Here is a 19,046-nt window from a genome sequence, read left to right as displayed (position 1 = left end):
TTATATTCTGTTGCCAAGCGGAAAGCCTACGCTCCCATAAGCCGGCAGAAATTAATTTAATGGAGGAGCGAGCTTTAATCCCCAATCGAATATAGTATTTACGTGTTGAGTGCAGCGTGGAGGAAAATTTTGAAAAAATCGATACTATCATTTTAGTCAGTCAGCCAGCCAGCACCGTCGATGAGCCGGCGATGCGCGGGGGTGTGCTGATTTTAAAACTGCCAATTCACCACGTTTCGAGTGAGTTAGCCAGAACGTTTGTTTCGGAATCGAATATTCATGATTGGGAGAAACAAACGCCGGAGGATTTTTCGGCCTATCATTATCGTTAGAATCAATGGATATGGTTGACATTGATCAACGTGGAAATCCACCGTCCAATATGGACAGTGAAAAACTAATCGACCAACAATATTCGTGTAAACAGTAAAAAAACTCCAATTGAAAAACAAAGTTTTGGATGAAAATATTGTTGAGATAAAACCAAACAACGTGCGAAAGCTGGAACCAGTAATTAGTCGAAGCAACTCAATAAAATATTGAAACAAACCGTTTCGTGTACTCGTCCGATCGATCACGGTTTAGTCAACTCGATCATTGAGACTCGAGCAAACATTTATATTGAAGCATCCAAAAAGTGTGCAAGAGCAAATGATCAATGACAATTGTTCGAATAAAATCATTTGGCTCCGGTCATATTGTCGATTCGTCATCGAATTTCTTTAAGGTAGTTCATACACGAAACGATTTTATTAAGGAAGTCGCGAATTATTCGTTCTTTAAGGTTGATCCTCTGCGACAGCCCCAACCAAAAGTTATGTACTGTCTGCATATTAAAAGGCTTGATAATTCGTTCGGATCCTAATCAATAACTTTGTAAAGAGCCTATATACGTACTCGGTGCCAGCAGATATAGTACAAATATCATTTGCTTTCGTAAAATTTATTCTAAAAGTATTTTTGATCCGACATCGTGAGTAAATTTTTTCACGGAACTATCCAGGTTACGCTTCAACACACAGAAAAGGTTGTCTATACAGACGACATTCGCTTGTTCGCTTGCAAAATATATCGTATGCAGCCTAAACCTTCGTACTTCTCGAGGCTATATCTGTCAAACTGGATGGTCAATCACCTTGATTTTTTTTCACAATATCTGTGATATCCTGCTCTAGCTCCTCCTCGTTTTTTATAAACTTCCTAATTTTAGTACTAGCGGTAGAATTAATAATGTGCCGTTTGCTTATGCATGGTCCCTATGTTACGTGTTAATTGAGTCAACTTCAATTACATATATATCTCGGGTTCGGGATGGTGAAACTTGTTAAAATTTTATAGAGGTGTTGTTCATATGTTAAACAACACGTATGCCAAATTTAAATAATTTCCTAATTTAACTGTCTCGTGGAGGAACCACCTTAAATAGACGTCCTTAAATATGAAGAAACATTCACAGGGTTACAGGGACGTAAAAAATCATTCATCTTTCCACACAACGAATGAACGCTTCTTACGAAGTTTATGAAAAACGTACACAATAACAATGAAGTATATAACGAAGGTCTGGGAAAAAATTCGAGACGATTGTCTTACTAGTAATAAAAATATATTACTCGTATACTCACAATTGCTTATTTCAGCATTTTGCTTCTTCTTGACTTGGCCCATTCCTGCTGTCACAGCCTTCTATATTTTTATTAACACTTTTTTCTTCATTCATTTCCCTTTGCGCTCTCTAAAGCGATTTTTTACATAAAAAACTACAGTATTTTAGCCGGGGACGAATGAAATTTGGGGTCCAGTCAGTGATGGATCCCCGATTAATAAATGGCTCGTAATTTCATTCGCCGAAAGATAAGTTGAAAAAATTGATTTACTATTTATAATTAATAACTCTGACATTAAACCTTAAATCAGCCATCCACCTAAAAATTGTCCCCCCTCCCAAGCGTGCGTGTCCAAAATCAACAAAAACATTTTTTTTCCACATAAAATATTTTATCCCGTAAAACGCCCGTCGCATTACCGACGTTTTCATGCGCTTATTAAAAAATCATATAATAAAAAAGCTAAAGAATTTGGAGAAGCTCCGTGGACAGAATCAATCAAAAACTGAGCCACCCTCCCACCCAAGTTCTCCTCTCGCATGCCGTCCTATATACGTGTTCCTGTAATCGGCGCATGCTCTCGTGCCTCTGAACGAGCAGAGCGCGCGGTTCTCGCCGAGGAAACTTGTCGACTCCGGTGTAGACCAGCACGGGCCATACGGCGAGAAGTTGTACGATCGAGACAAGATCGGAATACTCTCAGCCTCCCAGTATCCGTTCGTTCGCCGCACGTCACACTGACCGTGCACGACACATGCGTGGCTCCCATCCACCTTCGTACTCTCATGGATAATCGAATTCGTATTGACACGTGTAAGAATGGACACAGAAACGTGTCAGCCGCGATGATATTCGGCACAATAATTTCGCTCGTTCTCCAACGACAAATCCATTCTGCGTCGTCCTATTTCGTCCACAAATCTAAATGTTTGCCACAACTGATTCAATGATTATAATTATTTAATCAAACCCCGAAAATAAGGGTTTGACGTTACGAGCTCGAGCCGGGATACGAGCGACAATCCAATCAAGTTTCGGACTCGATTCGCGCGGACATTGTTTCATTTTTATTTCCACTAAAGGACGACGAAAGCTCTCGGGATTTCTGGCCAAATGACTGCGACTCGTGAGGCTGTTCGATCGCGAAAAAAACCAAAAGTCAAGTCGCTCGATGCCTTTTTCTCTTTTCAACATTTTCTACTCGTTTCCAAGTAGCGAAGAAGAAATTTCGGCAGATAAGTACGCGTCAAATGATCGGAGACGCGTCCATCGACAGTCGAGACGGCGTCGAGCTGATCAAAGCCCAATCAACCGATGGCATTTCACTCAAAACGGAACAATTTTCCTGTCCTGAGTCACCCGGAAAAATACGAATAAATTAGATCGAGAGACGACAAATTTCAGCAACATTTTTCCACCGAAAATTCAACAAAAAATTTTCATCAACAAAGATCTTTCAACCGCCAAGAATTCCCCGATTACTGGCTCGAACGAGCGTTTTTTACCATCACCGAAGCGCGGAGAATCAACAAAGGTTTTGTCGAGCCAACGGACTCGATTTCGTTCACCACGATTCGTGGGTCCAAATTCGATCGAGGAATCTCGTTGCACATTTCAAAGGGAAATGAATCCCGGAGTCCTCTCGCTGAGCGAAATAAACTGGGATTTAATAGAAAAACAATTATTATTATTCGCTCCGTTTGCCAAGGGAACAGTAAAAAATAAACCGTGACACTTGTGAATTATTCCTGCTTGACGGCAAGATAACTTTCGTGAAAAGTGGTTTGTATAACAGAGGTGAACACATTGCCGAAAGAGGGAGAGAAAAGGGGGCAGGAGGAGAAGGACAAAGATTAAGGGGAGCACGGAGATCGGGAGGAAGAAAGGGGAGGGTGAAAGACGAGTCTGACGATGGTCCATGGTGCTCTGCGGTGGATGGTGGTGCAGGGTGCAACGTAAAGTGGTGGGGGGCCTGTCAGTCCTCCCTTCTCCCTCTTGCCGTTTCCCTCTCTCTCTTTCCTTCCCTCTGGTATCCTCTCAATGGCAAAGCTTTGACTCTTAAAACACCGCAGCGTCCGTCGACACGTCGCAGTTGTATCGCGTAGGCCTTGGAGCCTCGAGGCCCTTCGAGACTGCCTGGGAGCTTTGTCGCCGATATTTTTCGACCGAAAAGCAAATAAACCGGGAAAACTGAACGATTATTTGGGGACTTTTGAACTTCATGGATGAGAGCGCTCGACTGACGCCAACTTTTTTTCGCGCTCGACCAGAATCGAACGATCGGACGATCCTAATCGTCGCTTCTGTTTTCCTCGCATCTTTTCCCCGCCCACCACAGACCTTCTCCCGACGAGGTTTTTCGGAAAAAGTACTCAACGCGATGGAAAACCGCACGAATTTCGTCGCCGCCGTGGCTCTCGTGCTTTGCTGTTTGTTCGAAAGTTCACACGCCGGTAGTTGCGCCGAATCGAAACTCTGCTGCTCGGGCAAAGATTCCGCGTGTGTCGTGCAAAAAGCTCTGTTGAACTCGATCGTCGAAGGCCTCAATGACAAACCATGCTACTGCGATCACGCCTGTCTCAAACTCGGCGACTGTTGCACCGATTTTAAGGAAGCGTGCGGTGGTGAGTCCCTCCGAATTACTTACTTCTCGAATTTTGTTTCCCAGTCCCAAAGTGCTTGTCAGGGTTTCGCAGTTGAATTTTTATCAAACTTTTTCAGCCTGAGAAAAAGGTTTTTTTCCCTCAAATGATCAGCCCATTCCTTCACTTTTTACTATCAAAGTGATCGAGAAAAGAACAAATTTTTTTTCTCCTGTTAAAATAACATTTTTGGGATTCTCAGTGTACAATTAAAATTTGAGCTCACGTCACGAGCTCAAATAATTCTTTGGACATTGATTCGTTAATGGAAACAAGTACTTTGCCACGTGGAGCATCAAGAACGGGGCTTCGCCACAAAAATCGTGGATGAAACGACCCAAAAGTTTTATCCCAGCTCCGAGTACCTTTTTCCAACAAAAAAAAAATCGATCGTGAATCTGAGTGTACTTGAAATTTGAGGGTTTTCACCTCGAGCTCAATTTTATTTTTTGCAATTTTACCATTAATTTTTGAATTCCTGCAGATTAATAGGGAGCTTTCTTACGTATTTTTTTCGTCTGAAAACTATGGTACAAATATTTTTTCTATCAAGTTGATAGTTTTCGAGTTACAGGCGTTTTAAACTTTCAACTCTTTTTTTTCAATGGTGCCGGGGGTCGATCGCAAAATAATTCACGCCATTCGATTCGGCGTCATCAAACTAGTCTTAGAACAAGTTTCCGGATTTCTGTTCGAAAGTTGCTCCATTCCTGCATTTTGACTGGGCTGAGGCGGCAGATTGCTCAGGTTCCGATTCGCGGTCTTTTTGGATGTACGAACGACCGTGCTCGCACGATTACTCGCGATGGAATCCAGAAAAGATTGAATAAGCACCTGGAAAAAAAAGTTTTTTCGTTAAAAGTCCATTTTTACGGACGAAAATCCGGCAGGTTCGACAAATTTTGTGTTGAGTGGAATTTATTTGGGTTGATTCGACGAAATGATAAAAAAATTTGAAGTTGAGTCGATGAAATGAACAACCGGCGTTGTTTATTGGCTCAAGCACTTTTTTTTGACATTGTGAATCGGAAAAATGTTTTGCGAGCGCAGTGATGGATCGCCTCGAAAAATCGAGTCTCGCCCCATTCGCTTTGCTGCGTGCTTCTTTCGAAAGACCCGCGAGTAGTAGAAAATCTCCGAATCGCTTCTCGAAATTCACTCGAAGATCAATCGATCATGTCCCGTGGACATTTTGGAGGTTTTTACCAAAAACGTTGTAATTTTCGTGTCGTTTCCAAATTCAAATTTCTCAATTGCTTATTTTACAGTTGAGCATAGCCAAATTCCAAGAACTCGAATACAAGTATCGCCGATCCGCCGAAATTTTCGAAAATTTACTATGGCACGCAGCAGAATTATTATCCCCCATTTTGGAGGTTTTTACCAAAAACATTGTAATTTCCAAGTAAATTCCGAATAAAAGCTTGAAAATTGCGTATTTTGCTCTGACAAAGTGTTAAAATGAGCTCATTCTTGTTCAAAGTAATTTTGGACTTCTAAAATGAAATAAAAGATTAATGAGAGTGGAGTAATTAAATTGAAACTTTGTATGAAATTTATCTGGAGCAAGACGAAGCTCACACGAGAAGAGAATCATCACGAAACTCGTGTGAGCTTGCTCAATGATCAGAATTTAAGGACTTTTTCATGAGATATCACTACAGAGTTGAGGCAATCGATTTGAGAAGTTTGAGGAGGAAATTCATTACAAGATTAATTGAAATAGAGAATAACACGAGCGATCGACTGAATAGAGAATAAAGTTTGTCACACACGCACAAACGATGTAATATTGATCCAACAAAAGTACAAATGATAACGAAAAGATGTTCAGATTACCTGATGACATACACCGATAACACTGATGACATTGATGACGACTCTTTAGAGAGAACGAATAAATAGAGCTGAAGACTTTCGCGATGATATGGATTGATTGATTGTTTTAAAACAACACTCAATTCAAAAGAGATCGCGGATCATCAAACGAACAAACTTTTTTTATTTTACAACATTTTAAACACAAACCGTGCTATTTTTTCCTACGTAGCTGACCGACGAAACATTGTAAAATTTATGTTGACTCGATGGTGAACTGTAAAGTAGAATTATCGATGCAGTTTTCACAACCGAAATTTACAGTTGAACATAGTCAAATTTGAGGAGCTCGAACACAAGCATCGATGATTCGCCAAAGTGTTTATAGAAATTTACTGTTTTATGTTCGTAAGAATTAATAAATATTACGATACAAAACCCTACTTTTATCGCACCGTAGTAGTTTTTACTACAATTTTCTCCCCGTGTACAGATTTATTCCACTTTCAGTTTCCGAGTGTCATTATAGGAGCTCGCGAATTCGATTTCGAGCTTGATTTTTCTGGATACACGTTTGAAGGAGTGATTCGAGAAAAAGAACTTTGTACCGAGTTCCTTTTAGCTGATGCGAAGGGAAGGAAAGACGCGCGAATAAAATATGTTCGCATGCGTTTTCGTTTCGTTCGATTTCCTGCTCCCATTTCTCAGCCTCACGATTAATCGAATGGATAATCGAACCGCATAAATAGGAAATCCGATGTCGCAATCGTGCATTTGAATATCGTTTCCTGAACAAAAATGTCCAAACACTCGGACTTAATTCGAACGAGAAGCTTCGCTCTGCGGGCGGTTCGTTCAATCATCGATGATTGTGTCGTTGACCGCACGAAACCGGTAGCCCAGATCTCCATCGAGAATTAGCATCATAATGGCTGCGCGAAAAGCGAGTACCTAAATTACGGATATATATGCGCATACATGTTTATTAACTGTAGCAGAAGTGACGAGTTTTCAAAGTCCGCGATCATCATGTGCCATCGATAATAATTCATTCATAAATGCATCAGAAAATTCTAAAAAGCTGTACAGACCTGAACCGCTCCGAGCTTCTGAATTTTTTCATTTTTCTGTCAATTCGTATGAGAGTAGAAACTTTTAAAATACAAAATAGTTCCAGACGCTGGAACGATGCAATTTTTTTGCCTGCTCATAGAAGTAGGCAGGAAAAGATGAATTTTGGCTAATCGTTGGTGAGCGAGGAGCCAAAATAATTAGCGAATGCTAAAACGAGCTTTTTTAGAGCCACCAATCGATGGTGCAGCTCAACGAGTCTTAAGGACAGGGTAAAAAAACTCGACGATCAATAATCGACTCGATGGCAGCGGAGGCACTTTGAAAGAAAGTTGTCCACCGGTCAACAGTGTAAATCGAAATCCACTCGACCGCTCCTTTCGAAATTTGGCATGGTACTTCCTCGCACAACTGACCAGGTGTCTGCGAGAGTTTTGTTCCAGTTTTTCATAATTATTAATTTCACAATAACAAATAAGCTCATTTTTTAGGCGAAAATCAAAAAAATGGAAAAAATGGGGAAAAAAGGAAATCATGCCAATTTCAAAAGGATCGGTCGAGTAAATTTCCGTTTATACTGTTCACTGATCGACAACTTTTTTCTCAAGTGCCTCTGAAGATTTGTGATGTCACAATCAATAAATTTGAAAAATTCTTAAAATTCGGCCTTTTTTCCAGCGAAATAAATATCGTCGAAATCGAGCAGTTCATTGATCCAGCCTAACGATTATCGTTGTCAATCTGTTCGTTGAGATTCAAAATATTCGGTGAAGCGACTAAAAATTGGGCCTGGACCAATGAATCGTACGAGGTTGTTCGAAGGTCATTCGGTTTCGTTGATTCGGTTGATTAATCGATGAGTTTTCATGATTCAGTTGAAGCAACTGAATTTAGTATCGTGAGAAAAAATTATTTCCACTGAATTTTTCGACCGCATCACTTTTTCTTCTCCGCGTACAAAAAATGTCGAGAAAGCCTTCACTTTTGAGTCACAAGCAGTGCCAAAAGTCGGAGGATCGATTAATGAAAAGGTGAATCGAGACGCGCCGGGCAGATCGAGCAGCGGTTTCCTAACCGCGTCAACTGCTCAGTTTTTCCAGCGTCAGAGGATTTTCAACGGAGAAAAATGGTTTACTTATAGAAAAGTATTTATTCCTTTGCGACAAATTGAATAACGTGGAACGAGATTGAGGGGGAAAAAAGTAGTTTGAAGATACACGTCGCGGAGCGATTCCATCCGCGAGGATGGGAGGCTCTTTCGGCGCGGCGAGTGGTGGAAAAAGAATTTAGCAGAGGGGATGCGGAGGGAAAATCTATTACGTCGTCGTAGGTCAAGGCACGGCTCGGGCGAGTAGCGTCGTTGCAGCAAATTCGTTTTGCCCCAACCCTCAAAAGATTAGACGAAAATTGTTTTTTACGAATTTACAAATCCGTGCACGACCGTGCATGCATTTACAGTTTTATTTACTTTGCGAGCACACGGTTTGGCCCGAAAATCCATGCGGAGCAACAACGTGTGTGCACAGCGGAACGCAAACTCGTGGTCAAAATCAACAACGGCTTTTGTGTGGGCGTGTGTGTTCGCCTCTCCGCGCTAACATGTGTACAAAATTATAGCAAGTTCTCCGGAGAAGTGTGCTGATCGAAACTCCGTCAGTCGCCTTTGATCAATGCCTCGGCGGAATTAATGTTTATCGAACGCGTATCGTTTGCCTGAACATTTCCACACTCTGTTGGCTCACTTCTGTCACGAATAAAGCAAAAGTCAGAGAAAGCTAATCCCAATTATTTCAGTCTTGTGTCATTGGAAGCTGCACACGCTGTTGACGTCGAAATTCCAACGATCTTGGGATTGCTGCGCCAATGAGTAACGGTAAATGAGCTTTGTCGAATCGCTCGTCGTCGTCGATGGCAGAAACATTGAGAAAAGTAGTTTGGTGGTTCGCCTAAATTTCTGTGGAATCAACGAATTCGGGTGAGAGAAGGAAAAATCTTTCGATCGACGGGAAATTTGGTGACGCAAGCCCCAATTTGCTGGCTCGAATAAATCATTGCGAGACAACAACGTTTTTGTTGGACCAAGAAATCCCACGGTGTTCGCCACCATTCGTTGACCCAACGAAACGTCGAATTGATCGAAAAAAACTGGATCTGGGGGGGGGGGGGGGGATCGATTTCATCAAAATTGAAAGCTGAGAGCGTTGGAGAATCGATATTTTCATATCGTCGTGTCAACGCAGGCTCGAGTCGTGAGGAATTTTGTCTTCTTCAAAGCTTGACATGTTTACTCCTGATACCACCATTTTTATCACAACTTTTCACCCGGAATCGGGATAAAAAGCAGACAAGAAAAGCGGCCTGGAGACTCGAAAGAATTACTCCCAAAAATGGGGAAAAACAATTCAATTTTAAAGCGGTGAGCCTCGGTCAAGATTCTCGTTAAGCTGTTTAGCTTAGCGAGATTGAGTTTGCAAATGCTCTTCACTAAATCGATGGGAAGAGACTTCCGGGGCTTTTGTGGGCTGAGCATCGCAAAAAACTGGTGTTTTCGGAGGTTCGCACAAAGTGCAGTGTCGATCGGAAATTCTGTGCAGAGCCTTTTACGAGTGATCGCTAAAGCGCTTTGGGAATGTTCGTTCGTCTCAATATTTCGTCGATATTGCGTGAGCTTCGGAGTCTGACTTTGAAGATTTCCCATCGTGCCACTCTGCGATTTTTCTCCGCAAGGAGGTTCACCTGGTAATCGAATTAACGAAGAAATTTCGGTTCAAAAATTTGAATAAAGTAATGAATAATTAAAAAACGTCCTGTCAAAATTTTAAGGCCCGAGGACACTTTGTTCGTGAGAAATAAATTAAAACTGATTCTCCAAATTAACACGGTCTCTTACGACTTTCAGTGGTTTTCTCGTCTTTGTATACGAAATTTGTGTGCATTGACTATTAATGCAGAAACTTCCACGCAAGTGATAGAAATTTATGTGAAGAATGTGTTTACAGCTTCGTAGAATCCACTCAATACTTACAAAGTTCGCAATTATCGATTTTTTGCTCGAAAAATCGTGACTATTGGAAGGTTAACCTGCACATGTTACTTTCACGATGGCAACGTTGAAACCGCGCACTTTTTTAAACCGGAGACTAAATTTTCTTGTCCACCCAACTGACATTAGGAACTTGCACTAAAATATAGAGGACGGGTGAGAAGAAATTGATGTAATTAATAAAAACTTGTTTTTTGCTTCCTCATCGAGGAAGCTTTGTGACGATGAACGTTTTTTTTTCAGTTTTCAATGTCAATGTGCTTAAAATGTTCCAAAACATCGAAACATCATGTCTAGAAAAAATTCAAAATTCAAACGCTTATAACTCGGAAACGGTTTGAGACATTTTGCACAGATGTTAATCTATACGAGCTCCTCATTCTCTGATAATTTTGTAAGAATTTGTAAAAAATTACGAATCTGACGACGTTTTGAAATTTTTATAAAAAGGGTGTCGACGCTCTAACTTTCGAAAATTTTAAGATTTATTAATAATGTTTTTTTTATAAATAGACCTTCATAATAGGAAGGTTGGTATTGAATTTGGGGAATATCGGTTGAGCGGTTTAAATTTTATGACATTTTCAATTTTACGAAAATATGAGTTTTTCAAAAAATCGTCTAACCGCTTGAATTTTTGGAAATTTTGTAAGATATTGTGTACAAGTCTGTACTTCCTCTATACTTTCCAGCAACGTTGTCTCAATTATTTAATTTCAATGTAAATAGAAAAACGATGAAAATTGAAAGTTGCAAACTGTTTTTTCTGATGGCTCGTCATTTAGTTTTTTTTTTTTATGAATTTAAACAAAGACATAAATTAAAATTCGTAAAAGAAGGTAAAGAAAATACATTATTTCCTTGGATACAAAAAAAATGCTGCAAATTAAAATTTGCAAATTGCTTCCTCAAGATGGTCAAGATGCACGATGCTCGAAGCTTCCTCTACGAGGAAGCCAAAATGAAAAATACAGCACCTCGTAGAGTAAGCTTTGAGCATCGTGCATCTTGACCATCTTGAGGAAGCAATTTGCAAAATTTAATTTGCAGCATTTTTTAGAAACTTCTGGCATGTTATGATAATGCAGAACGTTTGCATCACTGATTTTGAGATGAAGGGGCGTGAAAAATTCTGTCAATAACAGCTGAATAGACGGTACGACTAGGCTAGTTGGAATAGTTTTCTTTTCACTAACTCCGTGCCAGATGAACTTCCTTAAAGAAATAAATTATCAAGGCAAAAGCAGGCTCTGCGCAGAAAATTCATTTCCGATAAAGACTCGTCGATTTTTGTGCAGTCAAACATCAGAGCAGACGGACAAACCCCTCCCCCTTAAAGATTCCCGTGCATAAAGAGAGCCGGGAAAGAAGCAGACCGATTTATACACATAGTACATCGACAGGCGGTCAGCCAGACGAAACAGTGGGAGGGTCCGGAGCTAAAGAAATATCTGAACGTCGAAACAATGGGCCTCGCCAGAAAGTACGTCAGAGACGGAGGAAACGTTTGTTTAGATCGCGGGTGTAAAAAGAAAAAGCGCGGGTCCGCGCTTACAAAAGGAACGGAAACGAAATGATAGAAAGATACGAGCCGGTGGTTGAGAGCAAAAAGAAATGGGGGGGGCGCGCAGACGTAAAGGGATAAAAAAAGGAAGGAAAAACAAGGAGAATCTCGAGTGGAAGGAAAAGCGAGCAAAGGGTATGGACGAGTGAGCACATCGGAACGACGATATGCTTTAGGCTCGTTTCGTATTTCTTTTACTCCTCATTTTTTCCCTTTCTTATTCCGACGCCGCTCTTCGGCTCGAGCCCTCACCGATTTGTTGGCTCTAAACGAGGCGATGAGCGAAAATCTCAGCGCGTTAGCCAAAAGAACTCGAGTTTCTCGAACTCGCTATTCAGCTCAAAGGCGCGCTACGAGAAGCCATAAAAATGCAAAAGTGCAGATACAGATGGCTCGAGATATCAGAAAAGCCTGGCCGGGGCTCTCGACTCCGGAAATGAGAAAAAAACCTTGTTTCCAGTCCGCTTTTCCCCTCGCCAATCGACGCGATTGAACTCTCGGCGAGGCGTGATTTTTCACTTCATTTTATGCGTCATTGTCGTCGACGAATTTACCCCCGAAAATTCACATTATAAAAAAAATGAAAAATTCTTTAAATTGTGAAAAAAATGAAAAATTTTTAAAAACCACGAATCTGCGTTCAAACTCTCGGTACTGAAAGTACGGAAATTTTTGGATCTTCGTCCATCGAAAAAGGGCAACGAACCTGTTCGGATGGTCAGAATTTATAGAGCGGGATCCAATCGATTGGTATCTTCCTAAGTTGGCCCGAGTGGAAAGAGGATTCCCAACGACAGGAGGCCGCGAGTTCGTGCTTTCGAGGTTTTATCGAATCACAGTTAGTTCCCGAGCAGTCAAAATTCGGTCGAGAGTATAATCATAACTGGAGCACGGAGTCTGTTCCCATTGCAGGATTCGGCGCTCCCCCATTTCGGGGATTTATTGATGTAGGAGTGAAAAACTTTTGACGAGCCGGTGGAAGGCATTCGAGATGCGCGACGATACGCAGCCGCGGCAATAAACAATGCTTTTGAAATCCCACTGTTTTTTGTTGCTGAGAACGTTACGAGGGTCCCTGGGGAGCTCTCATCGGATGTGGAAACGCGAGTGGGCTCGTGAAAGAATCCGCGGAGAAATTTTTCATGGTCACGTTAAGGTATCTGTGTATACGTGAGGACATACAGTTGTGCTCAGCTCCACAGAAGCTCGCGCTTTTTTCCTCCCCTAATTTACGTTTTTTTCCGGCTTTTTTAAACTTTCCCTTTTTCTCCCTCGCACTCGTTCTCTCTCGGCGGGTTTCCCTCATGTTTTTTTCAAAGAAGACGATTAAACGAAAGCGTGTCCATGACTGAGGCATCCCGTGGCCTCGGGAGACCGGTGCCGAGGGCCCCCTCCTGGGCGATAGTCCTCTGGAATGCAAATTCCCTCTTCTTGGGATCACCTTGTTCATTTTATTTTTTATTTTTTATTTTTTTTTCGTTTGTTTTTTTTTCTTTCAATTTTACGTCGCACGACTCCAGCATTCTGTTGGTGCCTTTTTTATTCTCGGTTTCTCTTAATTTCTCCCGGCCAACGGATCCCACTTTGCCCGGACTCTGACCGCAGCCTCCTTCGTGGTCCACCTATGACGAGAAATTTTAATTGCAGCCCTTTCGGCTTCTCTATAAATAGAAATTCCCACTCACTTCGAAAATGCTCTTTCTCTGTGGAGTGATTCGAAGAAAATGGTGATGGACTGGGAACCCGGACTTCCGGTTGGAGTTGGAGAAAGACTTGGCTCAAAGATTATTCTCATTCGGGAGAATATTTTTTTAATGCTGAGTACCTTAGAAGGTTTTGTTCTTGTTCTCATGACACGCTGGGAATTGTTCAAAGCACCATTCACGCGATTTTATTCTGGGCAAATGGTTAATAGATGAAGGAGGTACCTCGAAAATTACGGAATTCATTTTGGCAATCTTCGATTTTTTATATTTTTACGACAATGGAAAAAATGGGAATTCTTCGAGATCCCTTTTTTCAAATATTTTTTCCAATTTTTATGTTGTCTAAAATTTCGTTTTTTTTTAAGGTAACTGCTGTACTGCATGCTAGTCAAATGAGTGCTGAATTTTCAAAACGCTTTTAGACCAATCTTAACGCACCGATTAAACGCATTGTTAGTGGCTTTGTATTAAAGCATATCTTATTAATATGTAAAAATATTAAAAACGATAGTTTTGCGAAACCATTAATTGATAAATACAAATTTCCAGGATGAGAAACATTTTGCGAAAAATTACCCGCGTTTTTTGACCGTTTTTATTGCAACAAGTCTCATTGTTGCAATAAAACTGTTGCAGCTAATTGTTCATTAAGCAAAAAAACTCTTTCATTAATAATTTCTGAAGGAATGAATTTAAAGAAAAATCTACGTGGTGAATTCGTAGAGGATCAGTTGAGGACCAAAATGAGACTTGGTGCAATAAAATCGGTTAAAAAATGCAGATAATTTTTTGAAAAATAGCTGTAAAAATGTCTCACCATGGAAATTTGCGTTTATCAATTAATGGTTTTGCAAAACAATAATTTTAAATATTTTTTCACGTTCATAAAACACGCTTAAATTCATATCTACTAACAATAAGTTTAATCGGTACCTTAAACTTAGTCTAAAATCGTTTTAAAAATTTAGCACTCGTTCGACTAGCATGCACTGCAGGAGCTACCTTAAGCGCTCGTTGAAAGAAGCAATCGGAGTGCGTCCGATTGGGATTGCATTGAAAAAAAATTTGACAAATTTTTCAATGAATTTTTCAGATCTGAAGATTTTTTTCCAATTGCAAAGAATCGGAGTAAATTTTTTGGTCTTGAGAGTAAAAAATAAGCGAACCCATTCAAACTTTTCAAACGTGCTGTAATTCATTAAGTATTGACAAAATCACTTTCATTTCCCTGTTCCAATAGGCTTCATAAGCACGTCTCGGGTGACAGTTCGAAACAGGTCTTTCCTTTTGCATCGACAGAGTTCATTGTAAAAAGATCAAAAATTCATCCAAAGATTTGGGTCGAGTCGAATTAGTCAAGGCCTTTCGTATCGAATTTGTTTTCTCGTGCTCATCCACATTTATGGTTGGGGAAAATTTTGGTCGAATGCAATAAATCAGACTGAAAAAACAGACGGTCGTTCGATCAGAGCTAAGGAAGTGTGGACCTAATCTCCCAATGCTGCTGGTGGCTTCTGGTATTAACTTGCTCCGTTCCCGTATAAGCTGCATCTAGAAAAAGCTTCTTTCTTAATCTCCTTTGCAGACGCACGTTTCCAGTTATAGTCGTGTATTTTTAAAGGTTCTCGTAAAATTAGCATGTCTTTTGCCCGCTCTAAAGCAGTTTTGACGAAAATAGTTCAGAGGAAGCTACTTTTATTGAGCATGAGGTTGAATCGCATTTGGAAATAAATCGAGCACAGTCTCCTCAGCGACTGTAATTGCGTGGATCATTTCAACGGAAATGTGACTCAAGACTAGGCGCGTTGAAAATAACGAGAAAAAAACGACGAGAAACGGTCGCTCCTCGTCGACTGGAGACAACGCTGAGGCAGAAAAATTCCGAGATAAGAAAAAACTCGATGAAATTACCGAGCCCATGAACAGGACAAATTTTTGATTAATTACTGAACTCGCGAGTAATTAGGAGCATTGAATTAATGGACAGTCCTCCAGCGAGGTTTTTACTCTGGACTAAAAACTCTACCGGCAGACTTTGTGCGGCGGTAATTCAAAGCTGTTAACACTTGTAAACGTACGAAAAAGAAAAATTTGTTGATCGATATTTCATTGGAGGAAACTATTTCATTCGTTCGTCCAATCGATTATTTTTATCGAAGGAACTAAAAACAATTGTCCCAACAAGATTATTTGACTTTTGCCATTTGGTTGATTCTTCTGCAAGAAATTTTGATGATTTGACGAAATAAATTAAACAATTTGCCATTCGAGAGAACAAATTTACGAATCCACGGAATTTCTGACCACCAAAATACACTTAATTCAATAAACAGATTTCGTCAGTTGAGAATTTTCCTACACCGAGAGAATTAAATTTGAAAAATTACCGTCCAGTTACGATAGCGCGGTGACGAGCTGCAACTCATGATATTATTGTGGGAAAGAAATTCAATTTTTCTATCAATAAAATATTCATTGTTCGCCGCAGAAACTTTTACCGGAGTATTTAGTAAATTTTGACGTCACGCTGCACTGTCAAAATTTCCCTACGAATGTTTATCCTAGGAAACGAGTGATCGGTACCCACGTCAGGGCAAAGACATTTCACCGCGATGCACCGTAAATTTCACTATCTGCAAAATTTACTATTACAAAACTGAAAATTCCGCAAAATATTGAAAATTTTACGGTGCGTTGCTGGAATAAATATTTTTCGTTAACTTGTCCCCGCAGTCAAACATATCCGGTTAATTTTACAGTAAATTTCACGCTAAATATTACCGTTTAAGGAGTTCGGCCGTTCTATGAGTAGTCAAGCTTGTAATTATTTTAAGTTGATTAATTTTAAGACTAAATTACTAATAAAATTAATAAACTCTTGCATTAAGAATACTTTTATCATAAGAGTGTAATAAAATGCTTTAAAAATATCATAAAAGATCAAATTTGTACTTCAACTTGACTAGTTAATGACCGAGTCCGTGCCGGTGACACTTTAAATACACACAACCCAGGGAAAATTTTTATTGCGCGAAAGAAAGTTTACATCGGCGCAAATGCCACCGAGAAAAAGGAATGGTCGATTCACTAAAAAAAAGCGAAGCAACCAGACGAATGAAAGCACGTGAGTCAGTCTCAGAAATAAATTTGATGAAATTCCGGCGATTCCCGAACTTGCACGAAATCAGCTGTTATCAGCAGTTCAACGTTATGACCGACATCCGCTTTCGACGCGTCAAAAACTAAAGTCTTTCATATTTTCTTTCTCAAAATTGTAAATGAAATAATTGAAAATTTTGGCCCGTAAGAGGCCCCGGAACTGTGCTTGTCGTTGTCAGGGGACCTTGAGCTATCATTTACCGCAAAAAAAGTGGACCCCCATCGTACTTTATCGAACTACCGAGCTACTTTAATTCTCTCGAAATGGAATACGTGAATAAACTTCACGAGCGTATTTTTACTCCCCCAAAATTTCGTACACGGAGAAAACGAGGCTGAAAATTCTAGAGGAAAGAACTAAGAATATCTCGGGGACCGTACATAACTGGATTGCAGCATTAATTCGAAGAGCAGTAATGAGAACTGTTCTATCCACCATAGTGAAAAGACCAATGCTCATACCTTTTATTCAAAAGACTCAAGAATGTTTTTCTCTATTAGCACAGTGAAAAATGTTTTTTCAGTCACTTCAAATGTTTACATTGTAAAGTATGCTCGGGCAACCCTAAAAAAAACTATACGCATGGTAAAATGTCACACGTATTCGGTGTATATTCGTGTATTTATCATAGAATTAACCATGCTGACAATCAAAATTTGTGATTTACAATACAGTTCTGCTTATCGGTAAGTGCTAGTCTAACATGACGAATAACACTCGGAAACAAAACAAAGTATAGTTCTCGCACGTGCATCACTTTTCGCTATCCACATAAAGCTGTTTACTATTCGAGGAACGAAAAATTGCAAAATTCAAAAAATACTATGCTGTTTGCAATCGGTGCCTAAATACTTTTAAAATACTTGAAAAATCATATATTTCTCGCTATACAAAACGAATCCGTTTTCTCCGTGTACTCAGCATGCTTTGATACTTTTCGTAAAGCGAACGACTTCGATTTAGCTGAAATTTGAGTTGGACGAAACGCAGGTCGATTTTTAGTCCCTGCCCTAAGATCGTCCACGTTCGTTATTCACGGTCGATGTGTTCTGCAGTAGATTCTCATTCTCATCTTATTAGCAGGTATAAAAAATCAGGGACATCGTAACCGTTTTGAATATGAGAAGGTGAAACGGGCCTTTTTAAGGTATATATATCGTTAATGTCCGAACAAGCCGCGGGGGGGGCGGGCACAGCAGGGCCGGTTATGCTAATGGTTTTGCCTGAGCCGCACCGCGACGAGGAGACCACATCGGATCTCTTCGAGAAGTTAATCCTGCCTTAAATCTTTATATATATACGAAAAGACAAAACGATAGTCCCATAGAATCGAACAGCGACGACGGTCGCGCGGAGGTTGCGCCGTTCCGAAGGTGATCGTTGCTCCGCTCGTAAGGAGAGAGTTCAATTCCCTGGTAACCGATTCGAGTACCCATTAAATCCACCCACACGCAAAACCGGAATCGATCGATTCTAAAGTGAAATTTTTCCCGTGCAATAATATCCTGCGTGCTTTCGCGAAAAATCACTGAAAAATCTCATTCTCATGAAATCGACGGGCCGCCGACTCCAAAGTCGCCATTTCTGGTTACGTCGTCACAGTTTTTTACACCGAAGCCACAGTAAATTGAGAAATCGAAGGTTTTTCGAGCGGAAAGATGCACGTGCGAGCGGCCAATTTGGCGGGATCCGCGAGCAACTCGATATCCCCTTGCCTCGATCGACGATCTACGTCATCTCATATTTTTCTCACCCCCCGCAGCCTCCCTTTCCGTCTTAATTTCACATCCTCGTTCGCCCTCGTTTCTCGAATCCGCAGCTCTCGCTCGTACGCACATTCGTCGCAGCTTTCAGTCCGCGCACTGGTTAACCGCCTCATCCGCGCTGATCCTCGCTTTAAATAAAATTCTCAGTGTCTCGAAGCGTTCATCCGTTTGAGTCTGTGTGGGGCTGCGTACCCAGCCCCGGCGCAGGGTCTTTTTCCTTCGAACGTGCGCCCCCCCCCCCCCCCCCCCCCCTCATCGAGGATTCTCGCCTCGAATGCCTCATAAAAAATGGTAATTCGATACAGCTCGTCATAACACCCACACTCATTCGTATTATTCGACTTTTATACCCTCGACGCTGCTCATTATATTTGAGGATAATTTCACGATAAAGAGGAATTGTGATACTCCGCCTTTTATTATTCAAATATTCGTGATCGATGGGGATCTTGGGAATTTAATTGAGGCAGGGACATACTTTTTTTTGGGCATTCTCATTAGATTTATTCAAAATTGGTGAGAAAACGAGGGTGATTGGGATTTCGGATGTTTTTTTTTCTTTCATTTCAATTTTTTAAATATTTTTTTCCAGCAATGTCGAAAAAAATGGAATTTCTTGAAAATTTCTTGTTTTTCACATATTTTGGGAAAATGTTATTTCTCAAATTG

At 40.5% G+C, this 19,046-nt stretch overlaps 1 protein-coding gene across 1 annotated transcript in view; it reads left to right on the top strand.

Annotated features, from left to right (window-relative positions):
* The first annotated feature begins 2,780 nt into the window (after positions 1-2,780).
* Positions 2,781-19,046, top strand: part of LOC122414618 (somatomedin-B and thrombospondin type-1 domain-containing protein-like) — a 63,844-nt gene continuing 47,578 nt past the window's right edge. Inside the window, exon 1 of the mRNA XM_043426063.1 lies at positions 2,781-4,231. Within this exon, the coding sequence (XP_043281998.1) occupies positions 3,829-4,231 (403 nt within the window). The 5' untranslated portion in view covers positions 2,781-3,828. The remainder of the gene's footprint in view (positions 4,232-19,046) is intronic.

This window comes from Venturia canescens, chromosome 1, assembly GCF_019457755.1.
Source record: "Venturia canescens isolate UGA chromosome 1, ASM1945775v1, whole genome shotgun sequence".
NCBI classification, from domain to species: Eukaryota; Metazoa; Arthropoda; class Insecta; order Hymenoptera; family Ichneumonidae; genus Venturia; species Venturia canescens.
The sequence above is the reverse complement of the archived record's forward strand: the minus strand, read 5'-3'. Positions and strand labels throughout refer to the sequence as shown.